The following is a 16,590-nucleotide window of genomic DNA, read 5'->3' as shown; positions in this document are numbered from 1 at the left end:
AACACAGGGCATCACAAACAGTATAACAACAACAACAATAACAACAATAATGAAATAATACTAATATGTACCTTCTCCTCTAACTCGATTTTATTCTAAAGTAAAATAAAACTCTAAATGTAAATATTTCCCTAAGATATAATAAGTGAATCTTGAAAGTTTGTGTCTCTTTATCATCTAAAAACATTATTTAATCTCTGTTTTACTTTGGTGTTACTCCGCAGGTAACCATAGCAACAACAGTGATGCTCCACAACATGTCATCAGTTGTGAAGTGAAACTCACCACAAACATCAGAGGAAGTTTAAATCATGGAGGACAACTGGTCCGGAGGAGGTCGACAGCTCTGAGCTTCTTCAGGCCTCAGGAAACTCCGAGTGACGCTCGAGGTGTCGCAGAGCCGAGCTCTTCATCCTCGTCCATGTGAGGACATCATCATCGAGCTGCCTGGAGACCAACAACATGTTTATGTCAGAGACACGCAGACGCTGCTTCGAGGCCGCGTGGCTCTGACACTGATGTTGGTTCAATCGATGTGTGGTCTCAGGTTTCACAGCTTTTAGTTCAATTACAGAGAGGAGCACACTTACGTGACTCACACAACAGCAGACATACCGGAGTCGGGTGAACGCACATTACAACATCTTTTTCTCAGGTGAGACAGTGATGTCACTGGTCCAAAACCAATGGGAGTTTCTGGATAAGGTTAAGTGGGAGTTTGCACATCGGTCAGTCAGGGTCTGTTTGAGACAGAGATGGAAACAAAGATGGACGATGTGTCTTCCTCCCACGACCCAGAGTCTGTGGAGTTGTGGAAGTCACCAAGAAATATGGATCATCTTCCGGCCTCTGTTTGTTGATAATGTAAAACCCAGTGTGTAAATAAAGATGGACGACAGACAGCTCCTCAACAGGGAAACCAGAACATCTTGATCGCCCTCTGGTGGCCGGCTGTAGTATTGGTCATAAACCTGGCCTCCTCCATGTTAGCAGATGGGACATATTTATAAATATAACATCAGAGCACACACACATTGATGTGTTTAGTTAAGTTTGTTTTTACCTTGCAGTTACAGCCCCTCACCAGTAGAGGAGCTGTATTTCCCCCTTAACGACCCCGCAGACAGCACATCACCTACGTTAACATAAAGATATTACCTATGTATGTAAAGGAAGGAGGGATATTTAAATAAATAACAAACTTCCTTGTCTTAAGCAAGGAAGATGGCAACATGCATATCCAGTTAGCTTCCGGATATAGATGCTATTTTACCTTTATTTATGAACAACGTGAGGAAGTGGAGCTGTGTAGTCGATCTTTATTTATTATATATATGTATAATATAATTCATAATATTTATAAGTCTGTGAGTTACACACAAACACGCCACTGCCATCTAGCGGTTCACCCGAGGCTTTTATTGTGAAAAATGCAGCCGACCGGAAGTCCTGCCTGGCGGGTAAAATCCATCACCTCCGTGATGGCGGCGGGTCGAGGGGAGTTTTTCCGGAGCCTGTGGACGGGTCTGCAGAGACAGTCTCCCCCAGAAGGACGACCACCACCGCCGGGTCGCGGCCGAGGGAGGCCCGGGCCGGAGAGAGCACCTGCGGGCAGCCGAGGCAGGAGGAGGCCGCCGAGGGCCGCGTCGAGCGGAGTCACCTGGAGGTCACCAGCTGCCATGTTGGAATGTTATTCACACCTTTTCATTCCTCCTCAATTCAGGAAGGTTTTTAATTTGTGTTGCAGCTTCCGAAGAGAAAGAGAAGAGAGAAACTGTCTCGAGATGAAAGCTCCTCGGTCCAGAGAGTTCTACCTGGACACGTGAGTCCAGCTTCCGGTTCAGAGACTTATGAATATGATCATGTGTTCTCAACGGAAAATGATGAGTGAACCAACATCCTCTCATATTCATTATAAAGACACCACACGAAATAACTAGAGACCTGATAATTGATTCAAACATAATTAAAAGGGTTTGAATCTATAGAGAATCATATAAATATTGATAAACCTTATTGATATTTTACTTTTCAAGACATAGAAAATTATTAATACAGTTACAACAATACCATTTTATGAAAATAGCTGGTACTTTTAATTGAATGTCAGTTTTAATTGGCTCCTTTATGACAGTAGTGATAGGAGGAGCTGTTGATTGGCTGAACCACAGATGGATTGAAAAACAGCTGTTGTCAGTCATTTGCACCTCGTCACTTCCTCTTCAGGCTGCCGCCGGAGATCCTGCTGAAGGTCCTCTCGTTCCTGGACGCCTCCTCGCTGTTCTGCATCAGTCACGTCTGCAAACTCTTCCACCAGCTCGCCAATGATGAGTCAGTCCCACAGTCCCTCATGTCGTGTGGAACAGTCATGTCCCATTCAAGATCTGAGCAGCTGATTAGATGACTGTGACCTCGTGTTCTCTTTCTCTCGCTGCAGTGGCCTGTGGAAGAAGATTTACACCTCAGAGTTTGGGACTCAGACGTGGAGGCCAAAGTTGGCGCATGATGCAGTGATGGAGGTGGAGGAGCGGCCGCTGGGACACTGGAAGAAGATGTACTTCAGGACACTGGCTGGACAAGAGGTGAATAAGTGGAAGAGAGAGCTGAGGGACATCAGGCCGCACACGGGGCTGCCCCGGCAGACAGAGCTGGTCCTCAGGTACGACAAGAAACCTGGAGGTCGTCTGGTTTCACCACTATTTACTCTAAAAGGTGTTTTATGCCTCCACACCAGCAACACCCAGTGGCCAAGGGTGGAAAGGTTCTAAAGCTCCGATGTGATTCTTCTCCCTCCTGTGTTTCTTCAGGACCCTGAACGTGAGCTGGGAGCTGACGCTGTGCGACTGCTGGGGGGAGGAGGTCACGCTGCGGGAGAACCAAGTGCGCTTCCTCCAGTCCTCGCTGATCGTCCGCTGGAGCGAGGGCGTCTTCCCGTGCTACCATCACATCAGCAGCATCCAGGTGCACGGCGTCAGGAAGGAGACGCAGAAGATCCCCAGAGTCAGGTAGTAGGAGACATTTTCCTCTACCTGTTCCACACCTCCTCTCCTCCACCCGTCCTCCCTCTTCTCCTTCATCAGGCCCAGCTGGAGGTCTCTGATTTTAAAGCTGGACATGAAGACTGAGCCTCGTAGCTTCATCGTCAGAGACAAACTCATCAAGCTCGTACATCTGTCGCCGGGCGTCATCATCGGCAGTTGGCGGGTGAGTCTTCGATGGAAAAAAACAAATGATGCTTGAATGTTTCTTCTGTTTTTGGATAAATTCTGACAATTACCAGAATTCATGTTTGTTGACATGACAGTGATTAAATTAAGCTGCTTAAAGAAGAACCATGAATTACCCTCTGGGAAGTTAGTGAAAATGTTAAAGAAGGTGATCTTTCTTTCTTTGTGTGTGTGTCTGTGTGTGTCTGTGTGCGTCTGTGTGCGTCTGTGTGCGTGTGTATATGTGATAACAGGGTAAGAACACTGTGGCCTTCATCATGGTCAGTCTTCACTTCCACAAGCTGGTGGAGAAGAGTCTGCTGGGATCTCCGGCCTGGTGGGTTCATGTCTCTTTAACCGACAGTTTAAATATTCAAATTACAAAGTAGCTGAGATCATTGATCATCGTGCAGGAAGGTGATGAAGAAGCTGAGAATATTAATATAAGAACAAGAGCATCGTACTTGACACCATTATCTATAGTCGACCATTTACAATGAAGATATATATATATATATATATACAAGAGTAGATTGAAGACCTGTGTTCTCGCTGGATTTGAATGTCGTTAAGTTGTTTTTATCTTAGCATTGGAAACACCAGTGGAAGTCATCGGGCTCTTGTTTGTCCCTTCCTGCAGCCTGTACTCTGAACCCGTGGAGAACTCAGACCCTGCGTTGGACCCACAAGGCCACAGCATTCACTTCGTCCTGCACAGCACCGGCGCCGTGATCCTGTCGGAGCACTTCAGCCAAGTCCACTGTCGCACAGGTAATCCGATAAACACTCGTCTGGATGGAGAGTTTTTAAATGTTTGTGTCCTGAATTCAAACCGGTGACATGAACACCGTGACCGTTCTGGTTGTGGTCTTGTGGATTTGCGGTGAGCAGTTCGGTTGGAGCATGAACTTCTGGAGATGACGGTCATCGACAGCACCGTCCTGCAACAGCACAAACTGCTGTCTGGAAACATCAAGCTGCCGTGGAAGAGCGAGGAGCTGGAGGGTGCGGTGGAGGTACGGTCGTCCAATCAGCAGACCCACGTCGTTGGTTCTCATTTGTGTGTCAAGCGTAGAGTGTGACTGCATCTTTCTGTCTGAACCCGACCCGCTGCGTTCCGTCGGGTTCCCGTCGTTTCGTTCCTGACGTTTCTTTCCTGCGTCTCGTAGAACTGCTGCATCATGACGCTGACGGTGCTGAACAGGTTCCTGACGCCGGTCTGGTGTGTCAGCACGCCCATCTTCATCAGGATGGCGAAGAAGCCGCTGTCCGCCGTGTACTGCGGCGAGCACTTCCTGATGCACCACAACGGCCCCGGCGGTAAGGTGAAGATGAAGCTGGTGTGGGTGAAGGAGCAGAAGCAGTTTTTCCTCATCAGCCTCATCATCTACATTTAATTTCCCAGAGTCAGTTCGTGTTGATTCTCTCGTGGAGAATCTTTGAGTTTCTCTACTTTTTGTTCATGTTTCACTGAATCAGTGAAGACGTCCAGTTTGGACCTTTTTTCTCTAGAAGAATTAAAACAGGTTTCATTGTAAATAAGAAGTTTCTGATCATCTGTATTTTGTTTTTCGTACATTTTCACTTATGTTTCACTTTGAATAAAAACCCAAAACAGAATTCTCTTGTCCTGAAAATTCAAAACACAAAGTAGGAAATTTGATATTAAAGAGTAATTTGTTGTGTTTGTAGTGACTCAGTAAATGGTTAAAATCTAAATTAGTTTTAAAGTTGGAACATATTTGTTTCTATATACTGAGCAGAATAAGTTGTTTTTCAACACGACTTTAAAAAGAAAACTTCTCCCCCTAAAATCAAAGTAGACGCTGAAATGTTGATCAAAGAATGTTCAAGACTCTGTGGCTTCACTTTTGGGAGATGACGTGTTTATGATGAGAAGAACGTTTGCGAGACATTTCTAAGGGAAGTGACTGTTGTAGTTTTCACCAGCTGCCACTAGATGGTAATGAGGAGTCACATTTCACTGACCTATAGTTAAAGTTCAAATGATCACAATCAAGTCCTCAGTGTTTTTATTAGTTTTAAGTCAGTTTTTTATTACTCAATTAAACTTTATTTGAAAGTTTCCTGCTGAATATTGGAGATAAACTCTGGTTTTTAATAACTTCAGAGTCTTTTTAACTGATCTCAGTTCAGCTTCACTCTTCAGCTGCAGCTGGTTGTGACAGTTGAAGCTGACTCTCAGTCAGTTCTTCTCACAGTTGATGGAACCCACTCAGCAGAGTCACAGAGAACAGACGCTCAGGGAGAGAAGGAGGAAACTTCCTCTTGTTCACACTCACACATCACACTCACTCTCACCAAGCTGCTGCTTTCAGGTAGAACAGTGATTCAGGGCTCATGGACTGGTCTCTGCTTCACTTGAGGTGTCTGATGTCTTGTAGGACAGAAAAGCCACAGAGATAAGATCAGGTGGGAGAGAGAGAGAGAGAGGCAGGTGGCAGCGAGGAGAAGAAAAGGGGAAGTACCACGAGTGAGAGGAGGAAACCGGTGGAACAGGCCGGTCTGTTTACCCCTCTGAGGGAGTGTCTCTGTGTTTCGTCCTGAACGAGAAGCTGCAGAGGAGACGGACGAGTGACGAGAGAGAGAGAGATCATGGCTGTGAATAAGTGCATCAAGTATCTGCTCTTCTTCTTCAACCTCCTGTTCTGGGTGAGTCTGGAAAACCAAATATGGTTTTGTTTTCTCCTGTTGAACTTCTCAACACTTTACAGGTGAAGAACTGGACAAATCGTAGACTTGATGTTTGTATTGTACTAATATTCCTTCCAGTGGTTTTGAGTGTGAATCAGTGCCAGATTTATTAGATCTTTCATTCATTAATCATTCAGATAGTTGAGTTCTATTTGGTTCTGATGCCGGATGAATTCGGTGATCGGTGTGTCCACTGGTCTTGAGGCATTAAATTGCAAAAGCTACATTTTTAACAAACAAATTTCATCCTATTTCCTGTTTTTATGCTTAAGTTTAACAGTTTTTTATTTCTGTCTTTTGAATGTACCGTTTGTCTCTGCTGTGACCTCTGTCTCTTTTCACTTCTCTTTTCTGTGGTATCAGCAGCGTAGAACCGGTTGTGTCGCTCTTTATCTGTCGGCCGCTCCCTCCACAAACAAACAGAGGCTGGGTTTCAGGGCGTGGCTCGCCGCTCGCCGCTCGCCGCCCGCCGCCCGTGCTCACGTCGGTCATCTGCTGCCTTGTGTCGCTCCTGCATTCACATTCAAATCTGAAAGGGCAGTGAAGGTGGAATGAGGTCATCATTAGTTTAGCCCAACATGACCATCAATTATTGCTCATGTGAAAGAGTCTGTAGAACTTCCTGAAAGCGTGATTCGTCTCGCTCTGCTTCAAATGACTGATTAGTTCAAACTCTGCTAAACCACGTGTTCGGTGCAGGTTAATCTGAAGCTCCACTCTCAATTTATAACTCAACAGAAACCTGATGATTATTTGCTGTTAATGTTCTGTAGACGTGCACATTATTGTAGTTGTGACAGAAGCTGGACGAGGAGAAGGGAAGACACTTCCAAGCGACACATACAGCCGCTCGGATCTCTGGAGTTCAGACTCGGTCGAGTGTAATGAACATCAGATATTCAGAAACAGCGATGGAGGCTATAAACCTGTTGACAGGAGCATCGTGCATCATCTGAAGTGGACGTTTCTTTCATAGTTTGGCCTTTAAGCCTCAAAGATGTTGAAATCCTTCACAGACACTGTTGTTGTTTACGGTTCTGCTGTGACCGGGTTCTTCACACATGTATCACAGGGTGTTTTCACACTCAGCTGTGTCTGGTCCTGCCCTCAGTTCTCACTAAGTTCTGCTCTGGTTCATCAGAGATCCTATCATTTTATAGATGGGAACAAAGATGGAGGCTGAGGCTGAACTAACCCTAACCCTTGGGTTCACCTCCTGGTTCCTGTTTTCCAACTCGCGCTCTGTGTCCCGGTGTTTGAACATCAGTCCTGCTGAGGTTATTTCAGTCCTTCCCACGTGTTCCCAGAAACAATGTTAAATCGATGTTAACTTGATTTGAACCACTCAGAGGACACAGCGGACAATGATGATGATGATGGCGAGGGCGGGGCAGGGTCGCTATTTACTGTAAAACCTATTTTACTGTAAAACCTATTTTACTGTTGTTTTTCAAACGTGTGGCTCCACTGCAGCTCTTGGTTGTGAAGTGACGCCTCCCAGTTGTAACAGCGCCGATATGGAAGACACGAAGTCAAACTCCAGAGAAATACATCACGGTGGTTCCTGTGGTCGAGACACTGCTGATGTTGTGGTCTGTGTGAGAAGAGAAACATCTGCAGCTCTGAGTGTTTACGCCTGTGAGCATCAAATCCCCCATGAATAATAGATGCTGCGTTCAGGGACCTGCAGAGGAAAGAGCCCAACGGACACAAAGTGTGTTTTTGCACCAGATCTGCAACAGTAAAGACAAACGTGTAGTTTTAATAACAGCAGAGGAACAGTGACGTCTGGTTGGGTTGTGGTTGTTGGATTTTATCTTCATGAACAAATTCATATAATCAAAGTATACAAAATTACAAATATTAATCTAAACTAAAGCAAAAACAAGATTTAAACGATCTGAATTTTAACCTTGAACATATTCCTGTTTGGTTCTGTACATAAGTATTTATATTTTATGCTACTTTGTTCCAAACTACATTTTAGATGAAACTACTTAAACTTTCCTCGCTGCCACATTTATTTGTGTCTTTGCTAGTTCTCGATGGTCCAGAGCTGAGGATCGTTGTTGACTCTCTGACATCTTGATATCTGAGGAACAAAAACACTGATCTGAAGTCAGTGGTTCAGTATTTCACTATTGAAAAGGACACATTCTGCTCATATTCAGGTTGATGAGTTTAATTAGTGTTATTACAGTGAAATGTCCTGACTGTCCTCAGACTGTCCATCGCTGCAGCTCCTCTTTCAGCCTCTGTCTCAAACCTCCTGTCTCTTTAAGACCCCCCCCTCCTGATAAAGCCCAGTCTGCTCTGATTGGTCAGCTGGTCCACTCTGTTGTGATTGGTTGACCGTTTGCGGCCTCCGCTCTCACTTTACCTGCGCGAGAACGAGCAATTTAGAAACGTCCAGTGATATTTTTCTGCCACGGTTATAGAATATAAATGGAGCCCGTGAGTAGGGAGTGTTCTCATTGGTCGATCTGTAGGGAGTGTTCTCATTGGTCGATCTGTCAGTCGTCGAGTTCCTTCTGTGTGAATTTAATCCAGAACAAACAGGGACACACCTCCCTGTTGTTTTGTGTGTGTGGTGAATTGTGAAATAACGACGTCTCGTCTGCTGCTGCTTTTGAAACAAATCCACCACGAGAGTTAATCCACTGACTCACAACCAGTGTGTAACTGAGTCACTGCGGAGGAATGAGACGCCCCCCCGACACAATGAACCACTTAGTTTTATTATCACCAGATTTACTCTCTGTTCACCCTCCATGTGCGAACTCTTCACTTTGGATCCACGTGTGAACTGGTGTAAACTTTACATTCTGTTGAACGACAGAACGATCTCAGCTGTAAACATCTTCACTCAAATCATCTTCTAATCGAGTGAACAAAAACAATACTGGTGAATTAAAGAGAAAGGAAGTGGAATCCAGATTAACTGTTGTCATGATTCATTCTTATATAAATAAGCTTAATCAGTTTACATTATCTAGATCAGCTGAAATCTTGACAATATGTAAATGAATCCCTAACAGCTGAAATCCAGATCAAACCTCCGGATTAACTGGAAACTTGATGAAGCACATTTTTTTAATTTCTGACAGTGATCTTCTGTAATGTTGATCTTCTGGAGGTGGTATTGCTGGTGTTTCTGGTTCCTCCTGATCTGGGTTCAGTGTCGTATGCAGTCGAGCGGCAGCGAGTTCAGACCTGCTGACTTCCGTCTTCACTATGTGGCTCTGCAGGTTTCCTGTTGGTTTCTGAGCGGTGACGCAAACGCAGGTTTAACCACAGATTATAGATTTAACTCTGAGATAACAAACACACACAACTCCTGACAAAGACTCACAACTCCTGACCTGCCGGGCACCTCCCCTGGTGCCGGGCTGCAGTACAGATCATAAACCTCCTCCATGTTAGCAGATGGGACCAAACTAAATCAAAGTAGAGGTTAAAAAGTTATTTGATGATTAAAAAAACGGGCTGAGACGTCATGATTGACAGCTGATGTGTAAAGTGGCAGCGTTTGTATCTGAGACATTTTGATTTCATTGTCGTCTGTAGGAGACTTTATTTACACAAAGATAAAAGTAAAGTCAACATAATAAAAGTCAATAGTGGCTACAATTTTTTGTATTCTTATATATTTACACAAATAATCGTCATAATCTACAGCCACACCTAAGTTTAATGGCGTCCTCTGAGGCTCATGTTCCGTCTCCAGCTGGAAATCCTGCTGACGGACGGACGAGCTGAGGAGCTCCGAGTTTGATCCTCTCACCTTCAGTTGGGTGTTGGTTTCGTTCTGGAGCAGTTTCGTGGAACTCGCTGTTGATGGGACGGTTTCCTCAGGTGATGTTTCCACCTGCAGACGGACGACGTCTCTGTTTGTCGTTCAAACAATCTGAACTTCAGTTAGTTGCCGAAATCCCCTCAGGACACGAAACGCTCTTCAGGAGTGTGACCGCCAAACTCCAAACTAACGGGAGGATTCTCAATAGGACGCCACAGGAACACGCAGGACGTGTTTTTGTCTGAAGTAAATTTTTCATGACGACTTCAGGAGTTTTAAATGTGCACAAAGAAAACTGGGCTCACTGGTCAAGGTGTCTGTGTGTGTGTGTGTGTGTGTGTGTGTGTGTGTGTGTGTGTGTGTGTGTGTGTGTGTGTGTGTGTGTGTGTGTGTGTGTGTGTGTGTGTGTGTGTGTGTGTGTGTGTGTGTGTGTGTGTGTGTGTGTGTGTGTGTGTGTGTGTACACTCAGGGTGTGGTGGTTTCCCTTGTTCCATTGTGAGCACAGAGGTCGTGTCCTTAAAATACTTTTGTCACGTTAGTTTCCGTTCGTTCAGAGAATGATCTAACTTTTTTATTTTAACGTAAACACAACGTTTCTTTCAGTGTTGGATTTTTCCAGGAAACGTTTCATCTACGACTGAAACACAAATCTAAGAGACGTTCACGTTCAGGCCTGCAACTGATGATTATTTTATTTTTGTTATCGAGTCATTTAGTCTCGAATCATCCTATAAAATCTCTTTTCTCACATTTTGTATTTTATATAATTTTAACGTGTCAAAATGGTTGAAACCCACTGATCTGTTTTGTACTTTTTGAGCTTATTCTTTAGAAATATAAAATATGAATATGAAACAATATTACAAAATGTTTATGTGATAATCTTAATCTGCACTACACTTCAAACTCTGAGACGCACAACAAACACATCTTGTGTGGTGTCAACATTTCCTGCACACTTGTTTTAACACACTGGAAACTTTACAAAGGACATGTGTTTATTCAACACATGGACGTGTGTGTTTGTCTTTCTGTGTGGTCAGTGTCAGGGTTTCATTCACAAACAGGAAAATCAAATCTTCCTCTTTATTTTGTTTCTTAAGTCTGATCCCGACTCTTCAGTCGTTCTGTCCTGTCACATTTTACTCGTATGTTTAAATGTGTGTTGACATTTTGTTTGTGATTCTTTTTTTTAACCTGTTTCAGCTGTTTTCTCCACCAGATGTCGCAAAAAACATGTTGCACAAAATTAATCTCTCTCTCTCTCTGTCTCTCTCTGTCTCTCTCTCTCTCTCTCTCTCTCTCTCTCCCCCCCCCCTCCCTCCCTCCCTCCAGCTGAGTGGTTGCATCATTCTGGGCGTGTCCATCTACCTGAAAGTCAATCAGGGAGGAAACCAGGTGAGACTCTAAATTTAATAATTGATTAATTATCACATACAAAGTCTGAGTGGCAGCTGACCCCCCCCCCCTCGTGTGCAGATCACTAGCGAGTCTCTTCCTGGCATCGACCTGATGATCGCCATCGGCGTCATCATCATGTTGCTCGGGTTCCTGGGCTGCTGTGGAGCCATCAGAGAGAACCGCTGCATGCTGCTGCTGGTGAGAGTCTTCACATGGTCTCTCATGGTCTCTCATGGTCTCTCATGTTCTCACACGTTCTCACACGTTCTCTCATGTTCTCACATGTTCTCACATGTTCTCACATGTTCTCTCATGTTCTCACATGTTCTCTCATGGTCTCATGTTCTCACATGTTCTCTCATGGTCTCACATGGTCTCTCATGTTCTCACATGTTCTCACATGTTCTCTCATGGTCTCTCATGGTCTCATGTTCTCACATGTTCTCACATGTTCTCTCATGGTCTCTCATGTTCTCACATGTTCTCTCATGTTCTCACATGGTCTCTCATGTTCTCACATGTTCTCTCATGTTCTCTCATGTTCTCACATGTTCTCTCATGGTCTCTCATGGTCTCATGTTCTCTCATGTTCTCACATGTTCTCTCATGGTCTCTCATGGTCTCATGTTCTCTCATGTTCTCACATGTTCTCTCATGGTCTCTCATGGTCTCATGTTCTCACATGTTCTCTCATGGTCTCTCATGTTCTCATGTTCTCTCATGTTCTCTCTCACACTTCCTGTTTCAAATCACAACTTTATTTATCAGATTCTTTTTTGGGGTTTAAAACACTTTATTTAAGGTTGAACTATTGTAAAATAATGTGAATGTGTGTTTCACTGCATTTCTATAAAATGTTCTTGCTATTTCATTTCAATACTGACTCCTCCCTCTTTTTGTCTCAGTTCTTCATCTCCCTCCTCCTCATCTTCATCCTCCTGCTGGCAGCAGGAATCCTGGGAGCTGTGGGCGAGTCAAAGGTAAAACAGGAAGTGAATCTGTCCTGAAGACGTCGTTCATTTCTTCACTTTGTTGAGATAATCTGTGTGTGTGTGTGTGTGTGTGTGTGTGTGTGTGTGTGTGTGTGTGTGTGTGTGTGTGTGTGTGTGTGTGTGTGTGTGTGTGTGTGTGTGTGTGTGTGTGTGTGTGTGTGTGTGTGCGCGCGCGCGCGTGCGTGTGTGTGTGTAAAGGTGAAGGACTGGGTGAAGAAGCGTCTGGAGGAGTTCACTCCGCTCTCGACACAACCACCAGAAGTGAAGGAAGATGTGGAGAAGCTGCAGCGTCAGGTAACACACTTAGAGATGTCGTTATTAAATCTCCATGACAAAGAAATGTTATAGTTTGATATTTTACAGTTTAACTATAAACTTTATCATAAATAACTATTCATAAAACATGAAGCCTACACATGAACCAGTCAGGCTGTAGTTACCAAATGAATCCACCAGAGGGCAACATGCACCGGTCAGGACAGGAAGCTGCACGCTGTTGGTCGAGCTGAGGGTCGAGGTGTGAGGTCACGTCCACTGAACGTCACACGAGACAGAAACTGGATCAACTCCTCGTCAGAATATTTGTGGGACCTTTAACTTCCCGGCTGTAGTTTGATTGGACGGATTCGTCGTGTGTTTCTCTTCCAGCTGAAATGTTGTGGTCTCGTGAACGGACCGTCCGACTGGACCAAGGTTCCAGACTCGTGTCGCTGCAACAGAACAGAACCGGACTGCAAGTCGGACGCCGTCTACCAGGAGGTGAGACGATGTCACAGCTCGTAGGTCATCTCCATGGAGACGCTTCTCTTCTCTGCCTTTGATTCAAAGACAGAGAAGAGAAACTTCATGATGGTGATGAAGATGGTGATGATGAGAATTATGAGGAAGATGATGAAGATGATGATGATGATGATGATGTTGTTGTCTCACCTGCAGCCTTGTGGTGATAAAATCATCAGTCTGATGGAGCAACACATGAAGGTCGTCCTGGGAATCGCCTTCGCCATCGCCGTCCTGCTGGTCAGTGCGCGCGCGCACACACACACACACACACACGCACACACAACTGATGTGTCTCTGTGTAGCAGGTCTGTATTTTATAAAAACATGTGCACAACAATCAACAAACACACTACACCTGAAAGATCCACTTACCACCTACTGGGCAAACAAGGGAACTACAACAGAAATACCTTTGCATATATTGTAACTCACATCACACTGTTTATTCTTTATAGTTTATTTTATCTGTGAAACATTCAGGAATAATTAACACAAGAAATTAATGTTTATCATGTATATCTATTATTATTGTTATTATTAATCTAGATGAACATCAGCTGAACTGAAGAAGTTATAAAGTGAGAAGTCATTTTCTCATAGACTTCTATAGAGACAACCAGTGGAGTCGCCCTCTGCTGGTCATTACACAGAAGACACATCTACGTCCATGTTTATAAGATTTCTACAGGTTAGTGTTCATAAGGACGTGTGATGACAGGATGTAGAATGTCTCATGGCTTCTGGTCTCTGCAGATTTTCGGCATGGCCTTCGCCATGATTCTCTACTGTCAGATCGGCCGGAAGGACAGCGGCGCCACCACGACTAACGCCTGAGGCCCCGCCCTCGCTGCCTCGCAACGGCCAATCAGCTGTGCCCAAATGACCCGTGCAACATCTACCTAACCTCAGTGCTTCTGTAATTTTACCTGTGGTTTTATTGTGAAGGAACACTTTGAGTTATAAGCTAATATGTCATTATCTCTGTGGACTGTTTCTGGACAGTTCACAGTTCAGATTTATTGATCATGATTATGAAATAAATTATTTAAATGGTTCCTGGAGACGAAACAGGAAATTAATTATTGATCCACTGAATCAGACGATCTGAAAACTGATCGTCGTGTTCCCTAAACGTGCAAAAGCTGCCACATGATTTTACAGAACACTTCTCCTGTCAACATTAAAGCTGAAACAACGTTTCCACTCACGAGGCCTCAAAGAACAAAACCCTGGAAAATGTTAAATGTCAAAAACTAAAATCTTCATGTTGTTTTAGGCTTATTAAGTATGGAAGCCCATTACTGCCATAAATAAAGTAAAACAAGTTGTTTTAATGAGAAATTCAGTTTCTCGGTAAGTAAATTTTTTTTATACACACATTGTGTCCATTAAAATGACCTTAAAATGGTATGTGTGTTATGATTGGCTTAAATGTCGTTATCATTTTTTACATTATTGCAATCACTTATATTTTTGGTTATATATTGCTTGTGTGGGAATGAGCTTTCTAGGTTTTTTTTTCAAGTTATAGAACTGATCTATAAAATCCATTCCTTCGCAAAAATATAAATAACAAAAAAATAATGCAAAAGTCACTCATGTGTATCATAAAGACTTTTATTTGTGCAATGTGACTCTATGGTGCATTAAAATAGTTATATTTATATGTATTATGATTAAAGAAAGTTACATTTTTTTGGTATATGTTCTTTTTGCGCAGTAATGGGCTTCCATAGGGACACTGCTCTAACGGATGGAAGTCGTGTTCTGCTGCTGTAAAATATTTTCAAATCATATAAAATAATTCCTTTAAAATCAATATCATCATAGAACAATAAACCTTGAATTTCACATTTGTTATCTCGTTACAGAATATTCCATCTTGTCAATGTTTTTGTTATAAAAGTTACTGAGCGGTGGTTAAGTGTCGTGAAGCTAAACTTGATTTATTTCGTCTTTTTCCCTTTGCACTTTGAATCGTGTCTCCAAAATAAAAATGAAAACAAATGAGTTTACCCTTGAATGTTTCCTGAGGACCTGTGAGGACCTCACACTGACCCCAGACCACCCGGTGAGTGTCGTCGACCTGCACGCTGTGATGAGACAGAGGATGCTGTTTGTTTGTGATCTTGTCCTAATGAACCCGTCGTGTTCCTGCTGCCGATACTGATGTTTATCACTGTTCCAGATGTTTAAAGACAATAAATGACGAAGGGAAGTTGTGTCTGTTCTGTCTGTTCTGTCTGTGTCACAAGTGAAGTGGTTAAATGTCGAGTTTTTACATCATCAACAAACTAATCCCAAGTCGATGGTTTCAACTAAATCCTACTGTTGCTCTGAATGCCCACTCACAGCGCCCCCTGGAGGCTGAAATGTTGACACACTCGTCCAACAATGACTGATGAGAATGTTCCACTTCGTCCGTCACATGTTTGTGCAGCTCAAGTTTTATCGTCACTGTGCGTGCGTGTGTGTGTGTGTGGGGGGGGGGGTTGACACAGCTGATCGTTGAAGCACACACACACACGCACACACACACACACACACACACACACACACACTCACACACACACACACACACACTCTGTCCTCTTCAGTTATTTTTAGTCTAAACTAAACACGGCTCTGTTTAACCACTCGGCTGAATTCCATCTGAGTTTTACTCCTCACTGAGTTTAAGAGAAACTGAATCTGTTGTTAAAATGTTTTATTCTGCCACACTATGAAGAAGGTGTTAATACCAGACATCCCATAATAAACAGAAACCACCCATGATGCATTGCAGGAGACAATGACGAAGGCAGACGAGAAGTTCGTTATCACGTTTTCACGCTTCAGCTCAACATCTAACGACATGTTGAAAACGTTCTGTCAAACTTCAGCTCAGGACGATCACAGAAATCCTGTGAAGTCCAGAACGTCTCAGCTCAGCCTCGAGTTCTTCATGTTCTTCATGTTCTTCATGTTCTTCGTGTTCTTCGTAGAACGCGTCCTCCGAAGGAAACAGTTGGTTTGTGAGGAGACGAGGAAACGATGCAGGAAGTCGTTAAGAAGCCGTGGGAGCTGTTGAGTCTGCTGGTTGCCAAGCAACACGGACAGTTTCAACTTGTTTTTCAAAACATATAAATAAAGATATAAAGATTTGATATTTGTTTCCTTCTCACTTGTTCCTTCTTTTCCATCAGTCGTTCTCTCTTCACTTCCTGTTTTTCTTACATCTCTTCATCTTTCTTTTTCAATTTCTCTCTTCCTCTTAATTTGATCTAATTTTACCTGGAATAACCTCATCTCCTTTCCCTTCCTCCTTCTCGTCTCCTCTCTCCCTTCTCCTCCTCTCCTCCTCTTCTTCTCTCCTTCTCATGTCTTCTTCTCCTCTTCTCCTCCTCTCCTCGTCTCCTTCTCTCCTCTCTCCTCATCTTCCACTCTTCCAAACTTGGTCATGTTCTTCGTTCAGCAGCCAAACACTCTTGAGGTTTAAACATCCATCACACACACATACACACCCACACACACACACACACACTCACACACACACACACAGACACACACACACACACACACACACACACACACACACACACAGCTCTGCTCTGTTTCTATTCCAGCTCTCCCCTCTCAGGCTCTCAGTCATGGCTCGATGCAGAAGTTACTTACGAGGACTCGCCATCTGTGTCACTGTGTTGCTAATGGTAAGCTA

At 43.7% G+C, this 16,590-nt stretch overlaps 3 protein-coding genes across 4 annotated transcripts in view; all 3 read left to right on the top strand.

Annotated features, from left to right (window-relative positions):
• The first annotated feature begins 168 nt into the window (after nucleotides 1-168).
• LOC117757031 (F-box only protein 15-like) lies at nucleotides 169-4,695 on the top strand. 2 transcript variants are annotated; one of them, XM_034577759.1, is made up of 11 exons: nucleotides 169-423; nucleotides 1,437-1,666; nucleotides 1,748-1,822; nucleotides 2,227-2,331; nucleotides 2,438-2,659; nucleotides 2,808-3,005; nucleotides 3,081-3,204; nucleotides 3,461-3,543; nucleotides 3,847-3,977; nucleotides 4,098-4,222; nucleotides 4,376-4,695. In XM_034577759.1, the coding sequence occupies exons 2-11, from the start codon at nucleotides 1,482-1,484 to the stop codon at nucleotides 4,601-4,603; spliced, it is 1,476 nt and encodes a 491-aa protein (XP_034433650.1). In that variant the 5' UTR covers nucleotides 169-423; nucleotides 1,437-1,481; the 3' UTR covers nucleotides 4,604-4,695. The 2 variants fall into 2 exon arrangements, with proteins under 2 accessions (XP_034433650.1, XP_034433649.1); XM_034577758.1 differs by lacking the exon at nucleotides 169-423 and having other exon boundaries at nucleotides 1,388-1,666.
• Nucleotides 4,696-5,758: 1,063 nt separating this feature from the next.
• Nucleotides 5,759-14,226, top strand: tspan9b (tetraspanin 9b). Its single transcript, XM_034577789.1, has 8 exons — nucleotides 5,759-5,879; nucleotides 11,053-11,115; nucleotides 11,197-11,316; nucleotides 12,024-12,098; nucleotides 12,309-12,404; nucleotides 12,759-12,869; nucleotides 13,047-13,130; nucleotides 13,647-14,226. Exons 1-8 carry the CDS (start codon nucleotides 5,823-5,825, stop codon nucleotides 13,725-13,727), a joined length of 687 nt encoding a protein of 228 aa, XP_034433680.1. The 5' UTR covers nucleotides 5,759-5,822; the 3' UTR covers nucleotides 13,728-14,226.
• A 2,065-nt stretch (nucleotides 14,227-16,291) lies between these two features.
• LOC117757040 (23 kDa integral membrane protein-like) overlaps nucleotides 16,292-16,590 on the top strand; it is a 6,248-nt gene continuing 5,949 nt past the window's right edge. The window contains exon 1 of the mRNA XM_034577779.1: nucleotides 16,292-16,582. Coding sequence (XP_034433670.1) covers nucleotides 16,523-16,582 — 60 coding nt within the window. The 5' untranslated portion in view covers nucleotides 16,292-16,522. The remainder of the gene's footprint in view (nucleotides 16,583-16,590) is intronic.

Source organism: Hippoglossus hippoglossus, chromosome 23, assembly GCF_009819705.1.
Source record: "Hippoglossus hippoglossus isolate fHipHip1 chromosome 23, fHipHip1.pri, whole genome shotgun sequence".
NCBI lineage: Eukaryota > Metazoa > Chordata > Actinopteri > Pleuronectiformes > Pleuronectidae > Hippoglossus > Hippoglossus hippoglossus.
Note: the sequence above shows the minus strand (reverse complement) of the source record. Positions and strands in the feature narration are given on the sequence as shown.

Excerpts from the sequence above, each read along its gene's own strand:
- LOC117757031 (XM_034577758.1), top strand. The coding sequence starts at position 1,431 with ATGCAGCCGACCGGAAGTCCTGCCTGGCGGGTAAAATCCATCACCTCC. Across the intron at positions 3,006-3,080 it reads CAGAAGATCCCCAGAGTCAG|GCCCAGCTGGAGGTCTCTGA; the intron begins GTAGTAGGAGAC and ends CTCCTTCATCAG. Across the intron at positions 3,978-4,097 it reads CCAAGTCCACTGTCGCACAG|TTCGGTTGGAGCATGAACTT; the intron begins GTAATCCGATAA and ends TGCGGTGAGCAG.
- tspan9b (XM_034577789.1), top strand. The coding sequence starts at position 5,823 with ATGGCTGTGAATAAGTGCATCAAGTATCTGCTCTTCTTCTTCAACCTC. Across the intron at positions 5,880-11,052 it reads TCTTCAACCTCCTGTTCTGG|CTGAGTGGTTGCATCATTCT; the intron begins GTGAGTCTGGAA and ends CCCTCCCTCCAG. Across the intron at positions 12,405-12,758 it reads TGGAGAAGCTGCAGCGTCAG|CTGAAATGTTGTGGTCTCGT; the intron begins GTAACACACTTA and ends TTTCTCTTCCAG.